At 38.7% G+C, this 22,469-nt stretch overlaps 1 protein-coding gene and 1 long non-coding RNA gene across 3 annotated transcripts in view; both read left to right on the plus strand.

The window, feature by feature from the left end:
• The window catches only part of LOC138065656 (uncharacterized), a 1,053,146-nt gene that overhangs the window by 159,491 nt on the left and 871,186 nt on the right, over nt 1-22,469 (plus strand). The gene's annotated exons all lie outside the window — the stretch shown is intronic.
• LOC104142603 (taste receptor type 2 member 40-like) lies at nt 15,333-16,268 on the plus strand. Its single transcript, XM_009672632.2, has one exon. It carries the CDS (start codon nt 15,333-15,335, stop codon nt 16,266-16,268), a length of 936 nt encoding a protein of 311 aa, XP_009670927.2.

Below are 22,469 nucleotides of genomic sequence, written 5' to 3' on the forward strand. Positions count from 1 at the left end.
TGACCGAATGACATGGTTTGGAACGAATATCTAATGATGTTATACTTTTAGCAGTGGTATTAATCAGAACTGGTGAAATAATTTTTATAGCATTGACTCTGGTTTTGGAGTGTTTAATAATCAGTTATCACAGCAAAAAACACTATTAGTCAATGAGCTTTTTCATCAGCTGGATTCTCCCATCAACTGTGGCAGATCCAGACCTGCTCAGAGCCCATATAACCGTTTTTTACAGTGATTGTGCAGTCCAGCAGATTGTACTTACAGAAAGCATGGCTTCTGGAGGTCTTCCTAGAGGTTACTGTCTTTGGAAACTAAATTAAGCAAAAACTTGTGCAAAGACAACTATCACAATATATAGGATTAAGCTGAATTAGAGCCCTGAGTAAAAAAAAAAAAAAAAATGCCCATCTCAGTGTAAAATCGGAATTATTTCTTTACATGGAAACAATAGTGATCAGTTATTGTAGTATTTCCCATGATTGCAGGAGCTCTCTCTAGTGTTTTTTATGAGCAGCTGTTGCACAGTCATTAAGATGAGGAAAGGGCCTGGATGGACTCAGTCAAAGACACAAGTCGTGCCTGACCCATCCCAGTAAGTTTGTCAGCAGCTGCAGGGGACATATGCTCCTACTTGCTGAATATATATTGAGAAGCATGAGGAGCGTATGGGTCAGCGTCCTTCTTAAACCATATGGGAAGAGGTGAGGAGTTTGCAATGGCCTCCTCCTTTAAAGGCACTGCTCAGTGTTGTAAGTCCAGGACTAAATATCTCGTTGCTTACCTGAATAAAGTTACTTATCTGCAGTCTTCCCTCCCTCCTGCTCAGCAAACTGGCTGTTCAACCTCCGCAGTGTGAGACACCCACCTAGCTCTTCAGGTGAGAGCTCCTCTCCCAAAACGCCCAGGTGACTGGACAGATTTGCCTTTCCTAACCCTTATCTTCCTGTGTGGAAGTATGTTATGCCAATAACCTCCACTTTAACTCCTACAGCATTAGTATGAGGAAAGTGAGGACAGGGGCTGTTTAGAGACTATGGGATTAAATTAGCATCTATCCCCCACGCTCTTGCTGCACTTCCCATTTTCCAATGAGTTTTCTCCATAGCAGGTTTCATTGGCCACCTGCAGTCATGCTGATGGAGGGAAAGTCACTGCTGATTTCTGCAGTAACTAAGCCCCGTGGCAGAAAGTCTGCCTGGGTGAATTCAGCCCATTGTGTATAAATAGCTGCGGCTGAGAGCAGAGCCTTAACTTGGGCCGTTCTCGCACGCTGGAGCCAAAATGAGTCTGACTCAAGTAATAGCCCAGAGGGACAAGATTAAGGAACTTTTGCATAGAATAGAAAAGGGCATGCTCTAAAAAAAACAACTGGAAACGCAACCGAAAAAAAAAGGAAGTCAGCACTGCAGGAGCTGGATAGAAGGAACGAAGCAAGAGAAAGTGAAGTATTTGTCACTAGGGGGCAACGTGGTATCAGATAAGCGGATGAGCGCTCCCCTGGAAGACAGCGAAATACGGGGGACCAGAGCATGCCACCATATGGAGGAGAGACTCTAAAATAACAAGGCAGCCTGGCGAAGCACAGCAGAATGAGAAATTGAGTTTTACCGCCCTTAGTCATCAGATTGAAAATACTCAGCCAAAGAGGGGGGTGGGAGTTGAAGAGGGGAATCTGGCGGCTGTGATTTGATGGGTAATGCCAGCTACAGTACAGTCAGATGTGAAAAGCCTTCTGAATGAAGTTGACATGATGGAATCATATTCATTATCAAGGTGCAGAAAGGAGGAAAAAAGTGTACAGTGGACTGACTTTCTGCACTTCAAGTAGACGTCTGAACTTGTGACAGCTATAGCTTACATCATAAAACCTGTTAGTCTACCACGAAACAAGTTTAGAAGCTCTCAGTTCATAAATTTTGAGTGGATTCAAATCTCGGTGCACTACACAGAGCAAAGTCAGCCTTTAAATCACTCTACGTCTCTTTAAGAGTGACAGAGGGAAGTGGAAAACCAATATTTCTGTAACTTCTGAAGCACAGCATGTGAACAAAAACCAATATTAAAGCTATTGATTTGGTGAAATAACACTGACTTAAAACCATAGTAAAGAAGGTTTTAAGTTTTGATCCCTTATTTGACCAATTTTGATGATGAAATAGCTGGAAGGTGAAGCTAAGACACGTCATCTGCTGACAGTTAGGCTTGAAACAGAGTTTAAAAATTTCTTTACATGAAGAAGCTACTTTTAATTCATCCGGAGTGCAAATATATCCACCTAAGCTGCTTAGTACGCAGGGACAGATGCCTGGCCCTGGCGTCAAGTAGCCTAAACTCACTCGTGGCTTCGTCTAGAGAAGATTGGCTGAATCTACGCTATGGTGTGTTTCTCTCCTCCAATGACCTATGTGATCTTAAGACATAATAATTATCAGTGAATGACATTTCTTATGAAATAATGTGAGGATTACGTTGTAGCCTGCACATCTGAGTGGTACGGCTGGGTTTATTTAGTATCCTACGCTCCTCACTAACGCCGCTTGCACTGCTCCAGGTGGAAGCTGCCTCCAGCACTCATCTTTGCGCCTTCTGTCTCTGCCGAGCCCATTTAATTTGCTAAGTTTGCAGAATACCATTCACTTACTTAGGTGTGTTAGCTTTCTTTCAGTTCAGTGAAAGAAATAAGCTTATGATGGAGACTGCTTTGCAGCAGATCTGGCAGCAGCTGGTAGGAGGGTGGAGCAGAACAGTCCGTTCTGCACCACAGCGAGACATTAAATTGTCTCAGTAGTACCATTGAAGTGTGCCCTTATTTCACTTTAAGTCAATGCAGCCTATGTGCACTGGGTAGATCTTACCAAAGAGATCTAACTACATGGTTGCGTTTGCCTTCGCTGGATCTAACTACATGGTTTGACATTCAGAATTTCATAAAAACTGACTCAAATTTTAATAATTTCAAAACTTTGAGGTTGGGGGGAAAGAAATCTGCAACAAAGATCCTGAAGATATTTTCAAGTGTTCTGCTCTTCCTGGGGAAGTTTGAACTTCACTTTCTTGGATGCAGACAGATCTGCATATTAAGCCAAGCGCAAAATATTTGAACATCATCAGAAATGGTAGTCAGGATCCAAAAGAAGAAAGAAGTGTTCTGCAGTAAAAGCAGCTACAACAGTTATTTGTAAGTGGGAGTGAAGCGAATAGCTGATTGCCATTTCTGAAATAATGAGCCTTATTCTCTTGCCTACTACACGGTAAAGCAAGAGTATTTCCACTGTATTGCATTAGTCAGGTGAAAGTGATATAAGTGAATCAGAATGTGGGCTTCTGTTTTGTTGTTTGTTATGAAGAGTTATGAGCAGAAATATTAAAATGAATCCTAAATAGAGAGAATCGTTTCATTTGGGAGGCCATTCTGGATCCAACCTAATTGTGGTTGGAACTAATTTTCTTCTAGGCTACATGGGACAAAATTGCTGCTATTGCTGTGCATCTGTTTACAGAATTTGGTACAATAAGATCCAATTATTTTCTGAGATCTAGGTTCATCAGTAATATAAATAATTGCCGCTGTGACATGGGAATTGTATTTTGTGGCTGGACATAACACCATGAAATAATTATCATATTTCCTAAAATATGCTGAACAGGGAAAAAAAAGCACAAGGCAGCATACCTTAGAAACCTTAATACAGTCATAATGGATGAGACCCAAGGTCTGTCTGCCCGAAAACCTTCTACCGAGGCAGAGATCAGATACCTGTGGAAGATTATGTAGACTGGACAAACGTACATGCGACTTTCTCCTGATATTCTCCCAGACTTTAAACTTTTGCAGTCCAGGGACTGTGTAAACGAGAAATATTGTCTATGTGCATATGTAACATTCAGTTGATCTCATTCCTGTGGGTTTGTTTGCTCTTCTTTGGACCGATGCAAACTTTTAGCACTGGTAGTATCTTCTGACAAGGAGTCCTACCTCTTCCCTATGTGTTATGTGGAAAATCACCTTTTTTTATTTGTTTTGCACCTGCCTCCTCTTCCATTTGGTGCAACCTAGTTTTTGTATTGGAAGACATAGTAAACCCTTGACCCTTTTCACCTTCTCCATGTAAGAGAGTTTATGTACCTACAGGTCATATCCTCTAGAACCGTCTCTTTCTGTACACTAAAGAGTTTATTTAGTCCTTTATTTTAGGGAAGTCTGTCCCCAGCTGTCCCAGGAGATGTCCATATGCAGAAATTAATTTGCAATAGGATAAACTCCTTCTTTGTTGTGTTTCTTGTGTTTCTTTCATTTTAGTCTAAAACAAAGGAAAATTGTACAAGATGTTCCTGATGTTGAATTCACTTTCAGTCAGATCCTGTGAAGTGACTGTCATTTGTTTCAGCGCTTATCTGTGCTAAGTATGAGATCCACTTGAGAAGAATATCATTCAAACCCTTCGAATGTAGTAAGCGGGCCTGTGTCATTGTGCTGAGCACATTCTCAAGGATTTGACAGCTTTTTTATTTCATGCATCATTCACCTCTTGATGTAGTAATCACACAAAGTAACATTTCATTAATGCAAAGTTAAAAAGCTGATAGGATATTGAGAAATAATAGCTGGACTCAGGCATGCTGGTAATGGATTTCATTGTAGTGTGATACCCTAAGCTATGTTCACATCAATGTGACAGCTACTTACGGTAGAATAAATAAGAGATTGAACTGGAGATTATTTATTTATTTTACCTCCACCTGGGAACCTGTACTAAAAAAGTCCAGTGAACTCAATTCCAGAGCTGTAGAGAAGCAGTTGCTTAAACACTGCGTGTTGCAAACAGATTGCAAGGGCTTCTGCTTTGTTCATGCGGGATATGAAGAGTTACAAGGAGAAGCTCTAGTGTGAATCCTTCTAAATAGCTAAAATTTTCTTCCTCTTAGAGGCAGTGTCAGAAGTATTGCTGACTTTCAAGGTGAGCAGGGGTTTGCTCTGACATGTGTCACTTGCATTACTCAAAAAGTGTAAGCAAGCAATGAAAATTAGGATTAATCTAAATTTGCATCACAGGTGGTATGGAGTATTGACAAAGGGATTTGAATTGCAGTCGACTGTCAAAATGGCACACTGGTTATACAAGCACAAGCGAATCCAGTATGAGATCAGTGTGAGGCTGTTTGCTAACAGGACTGAAACAGAGACTACTTGCAAATAGCATTATGGCCTCAATACTTACATGCACTAAAGGGCACATTTATATTAAAGGCACGGAGGTGGCAAAAGCAAGTACTTCAAATTTGATAATGAATAAAAAACACATCTAAGGTTGCCTGTTCAGTGTCCTGATGATACAATCTTTAATGACATCACTGCATACGATTTTTTTTCATTGACTTTTTCCATCTGATGCATTCATTGCAACAGCAAGCACAGAACTTTCTGCTTACTGAATTTCAATAACTGCTCACCAAGAGTGCAGTAACACTCTTAACAGGATTGCAAGAACCATTTTCTATGGAAAATAATATATTAAGCAATTTAAATAAAATTATTTCACCTAGACATTAAAGAGCTTTGTCATAGGGTAAATTTATATTCCAGATGCATTGGGAAACCCAGAACAGCATTCTAAAGCATGAGTATATTGATTTTAAACATTTTTAATCGACTGCTATAAAAAAATCCAAATATGTTGTGGATAAGCTTGGTTTCTCTTATGCATTAGTCAACATAGTTTGCATGAGAATGGATTTCGTTCTTTTTTTTGTTAACTGCGCTAATTCTTGGTTATTGAGCGCACCTGATTTCAAATATATCCGATGACAAAATTAAAGTGACTTATTTCTGGCCACTGGAAATTGCACTGGTTGCCCACCCCTAGTAATCTAGTGCCATTGGCCACAGGGTTGTCAAGACCTCAGCACAGGGCTGTCAGATGTGTCAGAGAACTTGATGGAGACTTGCGCATCTTTCTGGCAGCTGCTGGAGGTCAGCTGGAATACCTCAGCTGGTGGCCTTTAGTGCCACATTAAGATTTGATTTAAGTGCCTACATTTGAACTAAGCATGCTGTGTTGCTTCTTGCTGCTGCTGCAGAAAGAGGTGGATTTTCCCAAAGTCCTATGACCTGTCTACCAGTGCGGTACAGATGTCTTGGATATGCCACGGCACTTCTGGTGAGAGTAGACGTCTTTCCTGGCTCTGGTCAGTATAGTCAATGGACAACACAGGGTGACTCTGCTGATCTACCTTTGGGTGCCTAACTTAGCGTGAACTGAGTCTCTCCGCAGGCTCCCCTGACTATGCTGATCTGGTCTTCATCGTCTGTTATGGGACTATAGACACCAGCACATATGTAGACATCTATATTTAGGCATTTCTGAAATCCAGTCCCACCCTAGATGGTGTTTACTAACAGCCCAGTGTTCACTGCTCCCGCAACAAAAACCGTGCGTAAAAACATAGCATACTTCTCAACAGTACTCTTTTTATTGCACTTCAGAAGGTGATATGACTCACCAGTAGGTCTCTTTTGTTCAGTCCACCACTGCACTGTAAGAAGCTGAAAGCACTTTTTCACACTGCAGATATATCTTCTTCTAAATTATATGAGTTTGTTGCAGTCACTCCTGAGTACCTTTTTCATGATTTGGGAATAGATGGTGAAAGAAAAGAGTTATAGTAGTGGGGAAAGTGAAGAGAGGGGCTCTGTTTCATGCACTTTACCTATATGGACTGTGATTAAGAAAATAGTTCAAAGCAGAATGAGGATCCATCACTAAGACTGTGCTTATATTTAAGTTTTGGTAACCTATAAGCAAATCTAACATCAGGTGAATGCCAAAAAGATTGTCTTGAACAAAATTGCCTTAAAATACATATTGAAATGGTGTTTTGGAATTGGAGTCATGAAATGGATAATAACTAGTGGTGGCAGGTGAATCAAAATCCAGTACAAGATGCAATAGAAGGTGACTCAGAAAATGTACTCCAATGTAATAAGTCTGGCACCTGTGTCATAAATGTATAATACTTATTCTCTGGGTGAAGCTAACAACACCTTGTAAGTGCTGACCCCAGTACAATGACCACCTTGCATGAAGTTTTGGTGTAGTCTTAACAATTCTGTGAACAGGAAAATTCAGCTGAGTGGAAAGGAAAATGTAATGAACGTGGGAATTAAGAGAACTGTTCTTGCACCTCTCCATTTCCTTAATGGAGTAAACTAAATGCTTTCTCCTTCTTTAATCTTGTCTTACACTAAGTGTGACCTTTGCATAGTCTGCCAAAAGCAGGGAACTCCATTGCTTTTGATGCAATGGGAATAGGGTGAAATATCATGCTCATGCAAGGTCTGCCAACCCACACGAGTAGCAGGTTCCTGGAAAGTAGGCAACAGTCAACGGTTATTTTAGTGTTTACTGACACTAGGAGGTGGAGAAGAGGTGTCCCAACGAGTTCTTGGTAAGTAAGGTGGAAGGGGACCTCTGACCTTGTGAACAAGTGTTCATGCTTGCAAGACCACCAGCATTTGCAGCTCTACTAGTCCCTGGATGGACTACAAAGTTGTTTCTTTAGAAGCCTGTTCTTTCCAGAATCCATGTGCAAAAATCAGGTTTACTACATATCTGAAAAGCAATTCAAGGCTTGCCTAACTCTGTGCATGCGCTTTCTTTTCATTGTATCCTGTGATCCAGACATTTAACTTCATTGCTGGTTAGCTAATAAAAGGAATACTGAAAACAAATCAACTTCATTGAGGTTTGCTTTTTCGATCCAGCTTTCTGACTTGACCAGGTTTCCCCCCCCTTCCCTGTCTTCCCTTGCCTAACAAGGGAAAACATTTAAGCTGCAATTCTCTTGGTGATTCAGGACTGGCTATGTCAAGACATAAAATGTCATTGTGTCCCCTGAGCAATTCAGGTCACCGAGGTATGGGAGATGAAGACATTTCCATTTATACTTTACATAGTGTGAAAGCACAAATTCTTCTTCTCTAATATTGTCTGGAGTTAATGAATGCTTACATTAAACTCTCTATTCATTGCTCTGATTGATGTAATTAGAGATTTTTCTTCTAAGTGCTGTGTGTAATCACTAAATTTTTTGCAAGTTTTCAGCTGAATGCAGGGGAGAACTCAGCAGTGATAACAAACTAAAAAGTTTAACTTGTTCAGTCATGCTCAGAAGTCCTTATTTGTTTTAGTAGGGCAAGGAAAATATGTATATCATTGAAACTGAGAACTGAGGGACAATATGCATTCGTTGAAAAGCTTTCTCTGGAGAGACAGTTTGTTATTAGTTATTACTTATTAAGCTGTCTGAGCGACACTGTGCAATATGCAATAAAATAAACCCAGCCCAGAGGAGCTCTTTCAGCTGTAGTGACAAAGATCAGATAGGGATGTAACTATGGCTGTAGACAACGATAATTTAGCATGTTGATATGGAGATACAGGGCTTCATTGCTGGCCCATCTAACACAGTATTCGTCCTTAGGGCCGGAGTAGACAGCTCTGAGTAACCCTTTAACTTCAATTACAGAAGGCGTAAGTATAGAGCAGAAGCTAGTTCCTTTATGGACTGAATTTAGTTAGGGGAAAGGTAAGTGGTCTTCTGGCTTCTGACACTGGTATGGGACAAGGTTTTGGAAGAGTTCTCCGGAAAAATGGATTTTAGAAGCAGTTAAATCAATTGCTAATGTATTAGAGATGATCCTGCTAGGCAAAAGACAATACAAACTGGAGGTGCATGAAAGGAGGAAGTGAGAGGGGGTGGTTAAGGCAGTGTCCAACATTAATGGGAAGTGCACAACTTCCTTTTCATACCTTGCGTGGAGTGAATGCATAAATCCTTCTTTTCAAATATTATCTTCAGTTAATGAATGCTTACATTAAACTCTTATTTTCATGGCAAGGAGAAACTAATATTAGTCACTAGTTCTTTTTTACTATTCCCTTCTTGTTCCTTTCAGCATGTACTTGCCTTCTTACTTCCATAAGTTTTAGTTATCCATTCTTTTTCATTGTTTGATCTTCTTTTACATTGTTTGATCTTTTGACCTCTCTCAAGTATTCTACAGGACTCTTTTTCCATTAGATGTTTCTAATGATGGAAAATCCATCATTTTCCATTTGGACAATGACCTTCTGAAAAACAAATTGTATTGTACTGAAATTAGCAGTACAGTATTGCCAGTTCAATAATGACAACAGCATGACAACTTGCAAATTAATTTTAAAAGGGATTATCACCCTTTCACACACATTTTTGAAATATTTTGCAACATTATTTCTTTGCACGATATGAAGTCTACATTGTGTTAAATAGCAGCATGATTTATTGCTGTTTACCAGATGCAGGATATTTTATTAAGGTTCGCAAGCCTTCTATGTCTCATCAAATGTGCTAGAAACACCTGATAAACCATTTTACCTAGGGTAATACATATACAAACAGCCATACAAGATACAAATAGTCGCGTTTACAGTAATAGAGCTAGGAAAGCTGAGTTTCCGGGCAAGCTTCTAAACTCAGATATTGATGTCCCCCCTACACAATTCTCTTTGAAAGTTTTCTTTTGTAGGCCAATTCTTCATCTTCTTATACAAGAAGTACTCTCCCTTGACTTGTTTTGTTCAGTCAGTTTACTGTAATGATCTTAATATTTTTGGTGCTTTGTTGGCTAACCTCAGTGCCCAGAGATTTCAGTTACTATGATGCAACGTGTTATAAATGTTGTGTGCTATGTATCACAGGCTATAAAAAACGAATTTTCCAAAAAACTCGTGGCATAAAGGCAAACAAATGGAATGAGGATCTTGTGGCCACTTACTCCACTGAAATTAAATTTCCTGTGATTACTTGGAAAGTAGTATCTTTCCTCCAACTTAAAAAAAAAAAAAAGTTTTATTTCTGCCACCAGATAACATGAGTAAACAGTAACAAGCCATACTCTTCTTCATGTACCTGTTTATTAGGAAATAGGGTGATTATTCTTATGGTAATATTAATACTTGATTTTCTTAGACTGTTTTGGAAGCCTATTAATTTAGCTGTGGTATAAAAGTGCACTAGCAATCAGAAAATGGTGAACATTTGTCAAACACCAAACTAATCTAACTAGGATGTAGGTAAAAAGTTGAAATTCTTTCAAGAGTTTTCACTGTATGCAGCATTCCAAAATGAAAGTCCAGGATTACGGTTAGGTAATCTTTTGATTTTAGACAAAAGTTGGAAAGGAGATCACACAAGTCCAGCACTGTAATCAGATTGTTCATCTGGAGCACTTCTCCTGGCGCTGCAGAAGCAGAGTAAACTGTGAAGAGTGAAAAGGAGGAGTTAGCAACTCCAGATTATGTCTCCCTAATAATGAAGATGACTGAGATCATGATAAGAATGATAAATAAGCAGACAGACAGGTAGGTAGGTAGACAGATAGATAGATATTGTGCATGCTAATAAAATTGATCATGCAAAAAAGATGGCATCTCTCCTTCTAAAGCATGATTTTAATCTCTCCAAACCCTGGCCTTAGTTCTGATTTCATTATAACATTCTGAAATAAATGCTTCGAGAACATCAGCCCAAAAGACAAAATCTACTAGACCTCTTGTCATTTTTTTCTTACTTCATGTTCAGTAAGATGTCTTCAGTTTCATGGAGTGGACAAATACTACTTGGACAGTGCAACACATTTGAGTAGAAATCTTCACAGGGATACCCCAGAACAAACATTCATGTAAATGCTATTATGCAACAGTTATTTTTCCAAATCATTGGTTGCATACTTCTGACTTCGTCTGCTGGTCTAGCTGCTGGAGCAATTGCCTATGTAAGGTGAGATTTATCTCTTTAAACTTTCGAGATCTACTTCAGATGCAGATATCAATATATAGGCTCGTCATCCAAACCCTATTATAAAGGAGAACATAGCCAGCTCAGCAGTTGCAAGAATATACAATTAAGGTCATATCTAAACTACTAAGCGTGGGACTGCTTCCTCACACTCTTGTTGGGGTACGTGCCCTAACCGCATCCTGATTTCACTCTGAGTCAAGGGCCAACCTTTACATGTCCATGTTTTCGTGAGAAGGGAATACTGGCTCTCAGATCAGAACGAAGGTCAACTGCACAGACTTTTCAGAAGTTCATCTGTAATATCTTTGTTCTGAATGTACTGGAAGGTTTAAATTTTGAAATTGGGTCAAAATTTGGATCGATGTTGACAAGAGTACCAAAAGTCATGTCTGTTAGCATGCAAGAGATGAGTGAGGATGCTAAAGGGTGGTAGCTGTTTGAGCACTTGCCATGTCATACCACAATCAAAGCTCTTGCTTCAAAATGACAGCAACAACCTGGTGCCTAGAAGTTAGTCCCATTGAATGTCATTCTAATTTTTTCTGTCCCCATTTCTGCCGTAGACAATTACTTTTCACTAAAAACTTTGAAACAGTAGATGATTCATAAGAGACATTTCCAAGATATGCATCTTCCTGAACAACACCAGAAATAAATCTCCCAGTATTATATTCATGTGCTTCTTACTCACAGTAAAAGGATGAAAGATTAACCAGATACCAGTTAATTGGTGCTTCGTGGGTCTCTGAATAAGCAGAGCGGGCAGCGTTTTGCATGAGTCAGAAGATGTTTACTATGCTTTAAATAATGTCTCTAACTATTTCAACAACTATAGTTATTGTAGGGATTGTGCAAAGTATATTTATTACAGTTGTTAATTGGAATGTGTGGATCAAAAGAGGAAAGCTGTTACCCTGCGGGCTGAATCTGACCTTTCTGAGTATAGTCAGATTTGTCTCGCAAAGGAAAATATTGTTTATCTCTAAACAATTCTGTCCAGAAATTACTGTTTGCGTTATGCTATCATTGTCCTATGATTGCTTTTAAGAACTGCGTTTCTGCTTTATCCTGTGGCTCCTTCTCCTTTATAAATTCACCCAAATGCTCTTTCAGAGGATAAAGTTGGGAAACTAACATATTGTAGGGTTGCTTGTGTCTCCTCTGGTCTGATCATGGTGATATAGTTCAATAAGGAGTCTACAAAAGAGCCTTCATTTAGCAAACCCTACTTGGGATGTGCCAGATCTCCGTACCTTTGTTTGTACTTCACAAGGTACCTCTTTTCCTCTATTATAATTCTGGTTTCATCTAGACTGCTGATGGTCTCCTTGTGGAGAAATATCACAAGAAATTGAATCTATACGTTAGATTTCATGTATCCAAGGACAAATGTTTATACAAGCATCTTTAAAATATTGATCCCTGGCTTTATAGCTAAGACTATGTTGACACCTCCTGACTATATTTATTGAGAAATTCAGGACATCTACAATCCTAATATTAGTAATTTGTAAATATTTGCAGTAGTCATCATTGTTTGGATCGTAATTTATTCCAAATAGAGATAGTCAAAGTAAGGCTTCTTCACAATATAAAATACGGTCTAAGAAAAGAAACTTCTGTGATTGCATCACAAAGTTCCAGACATGCAACATCCTGCTGGACTATGACTCCGTTCTCACCCGTATTTGCATATTTTTATATCACTGTTATAAATTTGGAAGTTTTTGACTTGTTAGAACTAAGAGTAAAAAACCTGAATCTCCCTGTAGTCAATTTTTTTCTCCTTTCAAGCATCATGAGGATAAAGCATAAGGTCATGTCCACATCCTCCTGAGGCTACTTGCAAGGATTTCCTCAGAAATGGTCCCTACACTGAAGAGCCCTAATCACATTTATATAGTGACCCGTTACGAGCCATGTCATTCCTGTCTCATTTTACACTGTAAAGGATTGAGCATACTGGGCATGATACCTAAAGCGCACACCTTTGTGGTACTTAGCGAAAACCTTCTAGCCTGGCTTGTTGCGTTATACATGCCCCCTAGCCTGCCTCAGCATGGATCCTTTATGGAAGATACTTAAACGGCCATCACCCTCCAGTACACTCATCTCTTTGTAAAAGCATGTTGCAACTCAATTACAAGTTTAGGAAATGGTAAAAAGGGGAACAACAGAATTCAGGGAGTTGCATGCCCAGAAGCGAGATCATCATGATCTCCATTGGCCAACCTGCTCACTCTGTTTGGGGCCCTGTTGGATCCAGCATCAGCGACGGTCAAGTCATGGTGCCTGCTACCCATAAAAAGGCCTTTTTTACCTCAGTGCTTCCAGGTATATGTTATCAGCATCTGTGAATAAACTTATCATCCTCTGGAGAATCCCTGACAACATAACCCCTGTGAGGTATCAGGAAGCTCTTAACCTCCTAGAAGAAGAGAATATTTTTTCAAGAGAAAATACTTACGTAGAAGCCATTTTTGGGAGCAGAGCATATTAGACATAGCTCAATCACAGCGCACTAACAGACAGGCTATCTGGTTTACCCGAGTCATGAAGATTTAAATACAACTAGAGGGGACACCGTGTGTGATGACTGCTTTCTCAAGGAGCTGGTGGGACTTCTCAAGGCAGAAATGTTCCTTTCTCTCTCAAGTCATTATTCCCATTTTTGGCATTGCTGAAAGGAAAATGAAATGGGTAGATGAAGATTAGATATGGTTTTCTTTACCATTTTCCTTTTTGATTATATATATCAAGATAGATAGAATAGAATTGCATAACCAGTTTCTGGAATAGGTAAGAACTGGTTTTAGTCCTGCAGCTTTCTAGACTGTCTCTTCATATACAGTTTCTTCTCGTTTATAATTGCAGTGCTGTTTTTATAAGTGCATAAAAATAAAGTGCTATTGTCCTGTTCCTTTGAGTAACTTAATGATTACATTTAAAGGTAATTGACTGCAATAATTATGCAACGTAAATTCTGTGTACAGGAAGCATTATGCACACAACTTTAAAATACATTGTAGGCATCGTTACTTTTTCAATTTTTTCCTTAGTAAGATGTGACTAGTCTGACTTGCCCACTATTTTGAAATATTCTGAGTGAAGAACACTGTAGAAAAAGTAAGCATAACGACACATTCTTATAGTTTTTCTTTTCTTTTTTTTTCTTGAGTTTTTTTTAAATCTGGAGCTCATGTACGTGATTTTGTAAACACACCTCCAAACTGTTTTTTTTTTAATTTTATTGTGAAATTCACATTCTTATGATGAACAAATTAAGCCTTTTCAAAGAAAAAGGCTTCTAGTCCTTATGATTACTAGAACCTAAAATGAATTGAACTGAATTATTAGGACCTAAACATAAATTGAATATGATTGAGGTATTAATAGAAACAAAAGCTATGGAGAAGGTATTAAATTCACCTTTTCTTCTGAAAAAATTTTGAATAAACACACTTGCATCAATTTAGGTTAACTTTTTCACCGCTGAACATTTCAACAAGAACTTGAAGCTTGGATGTGATGGTAAATACAAAATCCAACTGTCAGGCTATATATCACGTTCAGATTAGGAGATATGTCTGCCTTTCACTTTGGGTCGTTTAACTCTGATCAGAAATGAAAGTCACAAGAAGTATGCCAATCTTCCCACAAAAATGATCCCTACTTTACTGACAAGCTCCTGATCTTTTTTCTGGTGGCCAAATGACCTCAGCTGCTCCTTACTAGGATTCTGCTAGAAGGACCACTCTGCTCCAGTACCCTGTCATCACCACTCTCCACATTATATAACTTGCCATTTCCATCTTTTGATCCCTTACGTATGACTGCCGCCACCTCTAACATATCAGAAGTGAACCCTCATTAAATGGCTAGCTATACGGAGCAACGAGCCTTGGATAGATACAACTTCCTTGTGTGGGATTCTCTTCTAAAATAGGGCTGGGAAGTGCATAATTTACAGAAACAGTCTCCATGTGAAAACTGTTGCAAGTAATTGGTGTGATCATAACTGGTAGGATTTCAAATTGGTATGAAAGGTAATAGTTAACAATATAAAACCTCTCTTTGTCTCTTTACACATGATACTGCCCGTGCTGGGTTGTGGGGTGCATGTAAGGACACAGTCATAACCACAGAGCCACTGAAAGCTTACTTGTCACTGTGGATAGAAATATAAACAGTCAGATAAAAGATGGGGAGGTTAATACAGCTGGCTATCCCACATCCCTAAGAAAAAGAGTAGGCAAATCTTATGCACGTAAAAGGTTAGAATTAATTACTAAATCCTTCTGCGATTTGCGTGTTCAGGAACAACACCAACATCAATTTTCCAGTATCATTTCCAGATGTCTTTGCGTTCCTAGACGTATGGGGAGGTGGCTGGGGTTCAGGCTAGGGAGAGTCAGATGACTTCTGATCTGTTCAACTTCTTGCACAGCTCCACAAGCTAAGCAGGCAGAGGTGACCAAAGCAGAAAGATGTTGCCACCTGTTCTTATCATTTCAGTAACTATTGTAGCGATAGAAATCATTATTGGACTTACAGGAAATGGATTTATTGCAATTGTTAACAGCATTAACTGGATCAAAACCAAAGGCATCTCTTCTGCTGATATGATCCTGATCTTCCTGAGCACTTCGAGATGTATCTTGCAGGTGACAATAATGATGCACATTCATAGTCTCTACTTTACAGATGGGACGAAGTTGGCTTCTGTGTACAAAGCTTTTGGTGCTGTATGGATGTTTGTAAACCATGCCAGTCTGTGGTTCAGTACCTGGCTCTATGTCCTCTACTGCGTAAAAATAATCAATTTCACCCAACGGCTGTTGCTGCAAATCAAACTCAGGATTTCTGGGATGGTTCCGTGGCTGCTTCTAGGATCACTGGGGATCTCTTCCATGACCTCTTTTCCATTATTATGGATTACACCCAGCACTTACCTCTGCAGCTCAACTGGGAACTGTAGAGAGAACAGCACAGAACATTTCACTGACTGGGATAGCTCACACCTCTACCTACTTCTTCTTTACTTTGTAGGTTGTTTTTTCCCTCTTGTACTATCTGTGTTGACTTCAGCCCTGTTAATCGATTCACTATGGAAACACACCAAAAAGATGCAATGCTATATAGATACTTTCAGGGATCCTTTGATAGATGTTCACTTAACTGCCATTAAATCAATTATTTCTTTCTTGGTTCTATATCTTTCCAGCTTCGCAGCTCAAATTCTGTTGACACTGTCAACTTCTGAAAGTAAAGATGTTTGGAAGGTTGCAGTTTCTTTAGTTGTAGCTGGAGCATATCCTTCAGTACACTCTATTATCCTGATTATAGTCAATTCAAAACTGAAATTGACGTTCAGGATGATTTGCCAGTACTTTAAGTGTCATTTGGAAAATGAGACTGTCTAAAAACCATATTATAACTTAGGGGAAATACTCCCTTCCAAGTGTGAGAACTAGACTCAAGACTTCTATGCATTTATTGTCCCATCATCCTTTTTCTTAGTCCATAGTTTCAGGTATTTCTGTGATTAGATCTCTTTAACATTTCAGAACATTTGGGGAAAAAGCAAAAGACAACAGAAAAAAGATTTTTGCTTTCTTTTCTCATACCACTGTCAAACCTCCTGCCCTCCCACAATCTTATTTAATAAAGAATAACAGTAATAAGAATACACTGAAAGGAAATGGTGCACTTAAATGACAAATCCAACTGGGATTTCAAATTCCCAGTTTAAAGACTAACAGTTTTAAAATATTTTTGAATGGAAGAAAATGGGGCTAAAAATGGGTAAAATTTACAGAGCTCACAATTATCAGTTCTATGCTGAAGTATCTTTCACCTGAGAAGCTTAAAACTGGATGAAATGCATGCTGTTCGAGCCAGAGCTGATGTGGCATATAAACAGAATATGCTTCTGAATACGAAAAGAAAACCCTAATTAAAAGATAATCTGGGGGAAAATTAAGATATGGAAAGATACAGCTGATTAATGTAATTAAATTATATCCTGAATCGAGTTTATTTGTATTAAGATTCTAGTATGAATTTAGCAACTTAATGGTTAAATCCTTCATTAAATTGATCCTTCTTTTCAAAACATATTTTATGCTGGTTTGTTTCATTTTTTTTAAAGTGGATTACAAAGGTGATATTCACAGTGTAAATATATAAAGATGTATGGATTTACCTGTCCATTTTAGAAAATTTCCTTCAGGCTGAGTTGACCGTTCTGATGATAAATCTGCCTTTTTGTGTGACTCAAGTAGTGACGAGTTGTTTCCTTTTTATACTCATGTTACTGTGAAGTTTCACATACTGTTGATGAAAAATATTATTCAACAAATCCTGTCATGTTTTACCAAAAATGTGTTAGATGATTCTACTCTTAACTTCTTAGCTCCAATATTTTCACTCTATATATCGTCTCAGTAGAAATCTAGGTAATGTGAGATTATAAATCAGGATGGTGAGAGTTCCAGCATGACCTATAAACTTGATGAACTGGGTGGTTCGCTTGCTCTTGGAGAGCATCAGCTTCAGTATGTGAAAAGTAGGAATAATTTCTTTATAAAATGCTTTGAAATCACTATATGAAAATTATTAACTAGATGACAAATCTAAACTTTTTAATTGTTTTTTTACAAGATTCATAATGAAATACATATCAATATCAAAGGATGTATAGGTGCCTACACTGTCCAGGATGAAGCAACATGATTATTGCTATGTGTGAACAGTGGGGTCAAACTGCACGGAAAGGATGGTTAAACTCGTTTGCACGATGTTCGAAGACGTAGTACATTGCACCGTAAAACTAAGACTATCATAGTGTCCAGAGCGATGTGATTTTTTTCTTCTGTTCGGTGCTGTGCATGCTGCATCGAGAAAGACCTGAAAGTCCCTAGAGATCCCTGCCTATGTGTTTCTGTGGGGCGGCAGATGGGAACCACAGTCCTTCTCACATCACAGCCTTGGGGTGGTGGCTCTCGCTGCGCGCCCTGCCAGCACGGACCAAGATTAGAAGAGTCGTACAGAGATAACTCTTTTGGCCCATTCTCTAGCTGGCATCCCCACGAAAAGAAAGCCTCCTGAAAGAAATAATTTCTTTTTTTTTTTTTTCTTACTTGTTTAGGAAGCTCTGGTAGAATTCATTTCCTCGTAGAGTTCACTTCTCTGTAGGTGGCCCCTGAACAGAGACACCCAGTTCTGGCAGCAGTTTGAGGGCAAAGAGATCAGAGCCAGGCATGAAATAATGACCTCTGATCAGCTTTCTCACTGTCACCTCACTTTCAGGAGGGGGAGACGTGGAGCAAGAATCATGATTAATGAAACATCCTTCAGTGGTTCCAGGGGAGAGGAGGACAAAGCTCAACCACTTGATGTCTTTATATTGCATTGATGACAGTTTTGTCACACACGGCACAGAGTGGGATAGATGGATGCATAAATTAGAATTTCAGATGAATAGATTGGTAAATAAATTATTAGTTTTGTCCTTTCCCTTTCCATCTTTCCCCCAAGCTTCAATTTATTTTCGTGTCTTATACAGTAGTTGCAATCTCCCATTTGATTTCTGATCTTGACCTGCTCTTTGGATTTCAGCCTTTCCCTTCCCAAAATCATTATCTATATTCTTTACAGACTCAGCCTTCTTTCTCGTACATTTGAAAAACACTTTCTGATTACTATTTTACAGCAAAATATGATGCACCAAACAAGAGTAGGCTCATTTTTATAGCTAGTTTACTCCTGAAAGCAGATAAATAAAGCTTATTAATGTTTAGATTTTTGTTCATAAAAATTATAAAAAGAACTTTGCTGAGATTTCTTTACCTAAAAGGTGTTTATATAATGACTGAAAATAAGACTCAGTTCACTAGTACATTTCCACTGGAGGCCAAGCATAGGCAACATGAATGGGAAAACGCTACCTGCAGTTGGTACAATTCCGGCAGTTATGGTAGCGTCAAGATCATTGTAAGGATGATGAAAAAAGTAATTAGCACAATTGCTTATACTGATTGCAAGAAAAGCAAGCCTTCTCTCCTCCAACTTTTTAATTTTTTTAGTACCCTGATCCTTACTTTTCTTGATCAGAATTCATTCAGAATTCCTTTTCTAGGAACAGCAGTACTTTTTTGTGCAGAAGTTAATGGACTCTGGGTTCCCACCTCAGTAGCATCTTTACGAGGCTGGCAATTTTCACCCTGCCAGTTTCTTAGCATCTGAATCAGAAAAAAACAGTTAGGATCATACCACAGGCACTCTGGGTTTCAACAGCTGGTCTCCTCTGTCATTTCTTTTGTTTTTTTTTTTTTTTTAATTGGATTAATTACAGGTTATACCTGCCCAACTCAACAGCTGGGTGTCAGGTATTAACTAGACCATCTAAAATCTTAACATCTCTCCACAATTAACTATGTGGTCTTGCTTTTTCTTTCTGAATATTTTTGATGTCCTCCATGCTGCTAATTACCTCTCCGCAGAGAAACACCAGGCAGCACTGCCAGCTCCAGGGATCACAGAACAGATGTTCATATAAATGTGACTAAAGCTCTAATCCCTTTCCTTCTCTTCTCAGCTGCCAGTTTTGTAACGGTGATCATAAAGACATTGCCCTTCTTTCTATCCGACAACATCAGGGTTCTGTCATACCATTTTATTCTAATTACATTTGATTAATTGAAAAAATTAAATAGGTGTCGACGAAGATTTTGCAGTGTACCACATTTCTTCTGAAATAGGACTTTGTACCTTACTGTGAGGCCTGGAGTCAAATTATCCCTCCTGGAAGAGTTTTTAATAGCATTATAACTTGAGATTACTTTTACCTATATTTAGTTATTGCCTTGTCCATCATAATGCTCAGCATTCATTTCATTAATATCACAAGGACAGTTTCGTCAATGTTATGACATACTTCTAAAAGATAATCCCTCCTCCTTTCAAAATTCTTTATCCTGTTTGTTTCTTGCTTGAGGACGTCTGTATAGGAGGTCATTAGAGCTTAGTTAGGTGTATAAATAATGCTGCCCATGTGTCTATCAAACAAAGCTTTCGTACAAACATAGGTCTTAAGGGTTATAGTTGGAAAAAAAACAGTTGTTTTCCCAATAAATATGCAATAGTTTTTGACTTGAATACCGTCCCTGAGTACAAACAGTTTAGCTAATAACTACATGCCAGTCCCATCTTTTACCTGTGTCCTTCATTATGCCAAAACTGCCATTTCTTCCTCCTAATGCCTATGTTTTACAGTAACTCAAAAGAACCAAAGTAACATAATGAATTTTTTGGATAAGGCACGATGAAAAAGAACACGGGGACTCATAAACTGGAGCTCCTGACACTCATAAGCGTTTCCAGGGTCAGAGAGACCTTTCTCACTCCTAAAACATTGCTTGTCTCCGTCCTGAGAGGCCACATCCCTTCTGCAGGACTCAACCCATCTGTGCGTGAAAAGGCAGGGATAACAGTTTCCCATCAGAAAGCAGAGCAGTTGTACGGATGGTGGCAACAGCTGATGAACTCTTGTGAATCATATGGGCTTTTGAGAAGAGAAAGAAGCAAGGAGAAATCACAGAGGTCCACGTCATCTACTTTGACCAATATCCTCTCCCTTCGCGCTGCAGGCAAATGTCCCAGGGCAATAGTTCTCCCTTCCAAAAACTGTAATGGCAAAAGCAGATATCACTGAATTGTGAGCCAAATGCTGCATGCTCCTCAGCAGCTGTTTTCCTGCCATCACAGAAACAGTAAAGGCACATTACTTAACAGGAATAACGATCTGATAATAACAACCCCCGGTTGCCTGTTGGGTAGGAGGGGTGAAATTAAACCATATCTGGCCTTTAGGCAGTCAGATGTGATGTTGTGATGAGATTAAGATGGATGAGTGAATTCATAAATTAAAAACTGGATTGGTAAGTGATTAGACTGGAATTTCTAGCCTTTTCCACCCCTTTCCCTCCGCGTAGTATTTGCATTTCATTTTTTCCTAACTTTATGTCTTTTATTTCTTCCTTCACCTTTGCAGTCTGCCTTTGTCCTTTCCAGAAAAACAAAATATGTGTTTCTTTCTTCGTTTATCACCTCTCCTTCTTACCACTTCCTCTGAAAATCTCGGCTGGGTTTGCTGCTGTTGTTGCTGTTATTGTAGCTGAATACTAATGAAATCAAGCTGGGTTCATTCCCATATTTACTTTATTCCAATAAGCACACATTACAAGACAGATTATTGTTTTGGATAGATTTATACTTTTTCTTTTGAGGCAGCATTGCAAGCAAAACTTCTCCCTTTTCTTCTGCAGGTGTTATAAAACAAATCTGCTTAAACCTTGAGGTATCTGAAGTTTCCCTTTCAAATCCTACCTCAGTCGTTTCTGCTTTGTTGTCCTTTCCCTACATTTCCTCAGGTCACTTGTCTGCTTTTACACCACATGCTGATCCATTTTTCCATTACAGACTACTATCTTTCTATTTTCTTTTTCATTTTTCTCCATCTCCCGTAAGCTTGATAGCTTTTCTTAAATTTTTTTTTCATTCTCTTTCCTTTCTTCAAGTCAAATCTTCACCTCTGTTAGTCCTTCAAATATTTTTGTTTGTTTGTGTATGTACATCTTTATTTTCTTTCCAAGATAGAGATGGCCATCCAAATATTTTTGTTACCTAGGATTAAGATAAGAAATGAAGAGAGGAAATAAAAAGTAGCTGCACACATGTAAACAGTAATGTGGAAGACTATTCAAACACTGTATGAGAAATAGATTTAGTACCAAAATGATTTGAAAATTTATGTCCTCAGAAACAACATCAGAGGGGGAAAAAAAGTAAATATTTATAAATATGTTCATGCCCTTGAAGAAGATAACGGAAATCTATTTGTAATACTTAACTGCAAGAAATTCGTTTCTATGAAGAATTTCTGGATCCCCACAAGAAAGATGTATAACAGTAATTGTGAACAGAGGTTTATTAATCCCATTTGAAATGGGATGAAATACACGATGAACATTTAGACAGTTGTTCAAGCACCGTTTCACTTGCCATTTAGGTAGAATTTGGGTTCCAACGGACAAAGTAATCATGTAAGTCCTGCCTGAGATATCCAGGGTTTCCTCTAGGAATCTAAAATAGTGCTATGGGGCACGTACAGTAACCTCCTGTCCCTGTTCAATGCTTAGATAACCCTGTCTCAGCTAAAGCCAGTCAGAATGGAGAAAGGAGGTAATTAAAAACTTTATTATTTGATTTATAATTCATGCTTGGACCAACCAGTCTCCTTTTTCTTTCTCCTTTTTATGGCCTCATGAGTGTGGGCATTTTTCTTGTGCCAAGGCTCTGCTTAAACAGGAGGAGTGAAGAGTAATTTTCTGCAAAGTATCCCCTGTAAGAGGTTATGTCTGAGATCTGTTGGTTCAGGTTCCTTGAAGCTATGAGGAGCTAAGATCTTAGGTCCCCTGCCTCCTGGAACGTACTACAAAAAAGACACTAAAGCATATTCTCTCAAAAGAGAGCTCACTGCTTTGAAAGTGTAATGAATACCCAGACACCGATTAAAACATCTCCCTTTTTCCAGTTCCTGGGCCTACTGCATCTCATTGGTC

Source organism: Struthio camelus, chromosome 1 (assembly GCF_040807025.1).
Source record: "Struthio camelus isolate bStrCam1 chromosome 1, bStrCam1.hap1, whole genome shotgun sequence".
NCBI classification, from domain to species: domain Eukaryota; kingdom Metazoa; phylum Chordata; class Aves; order Struthioniformes; family Struthionidae; genus Struthio; species Struthio camelus.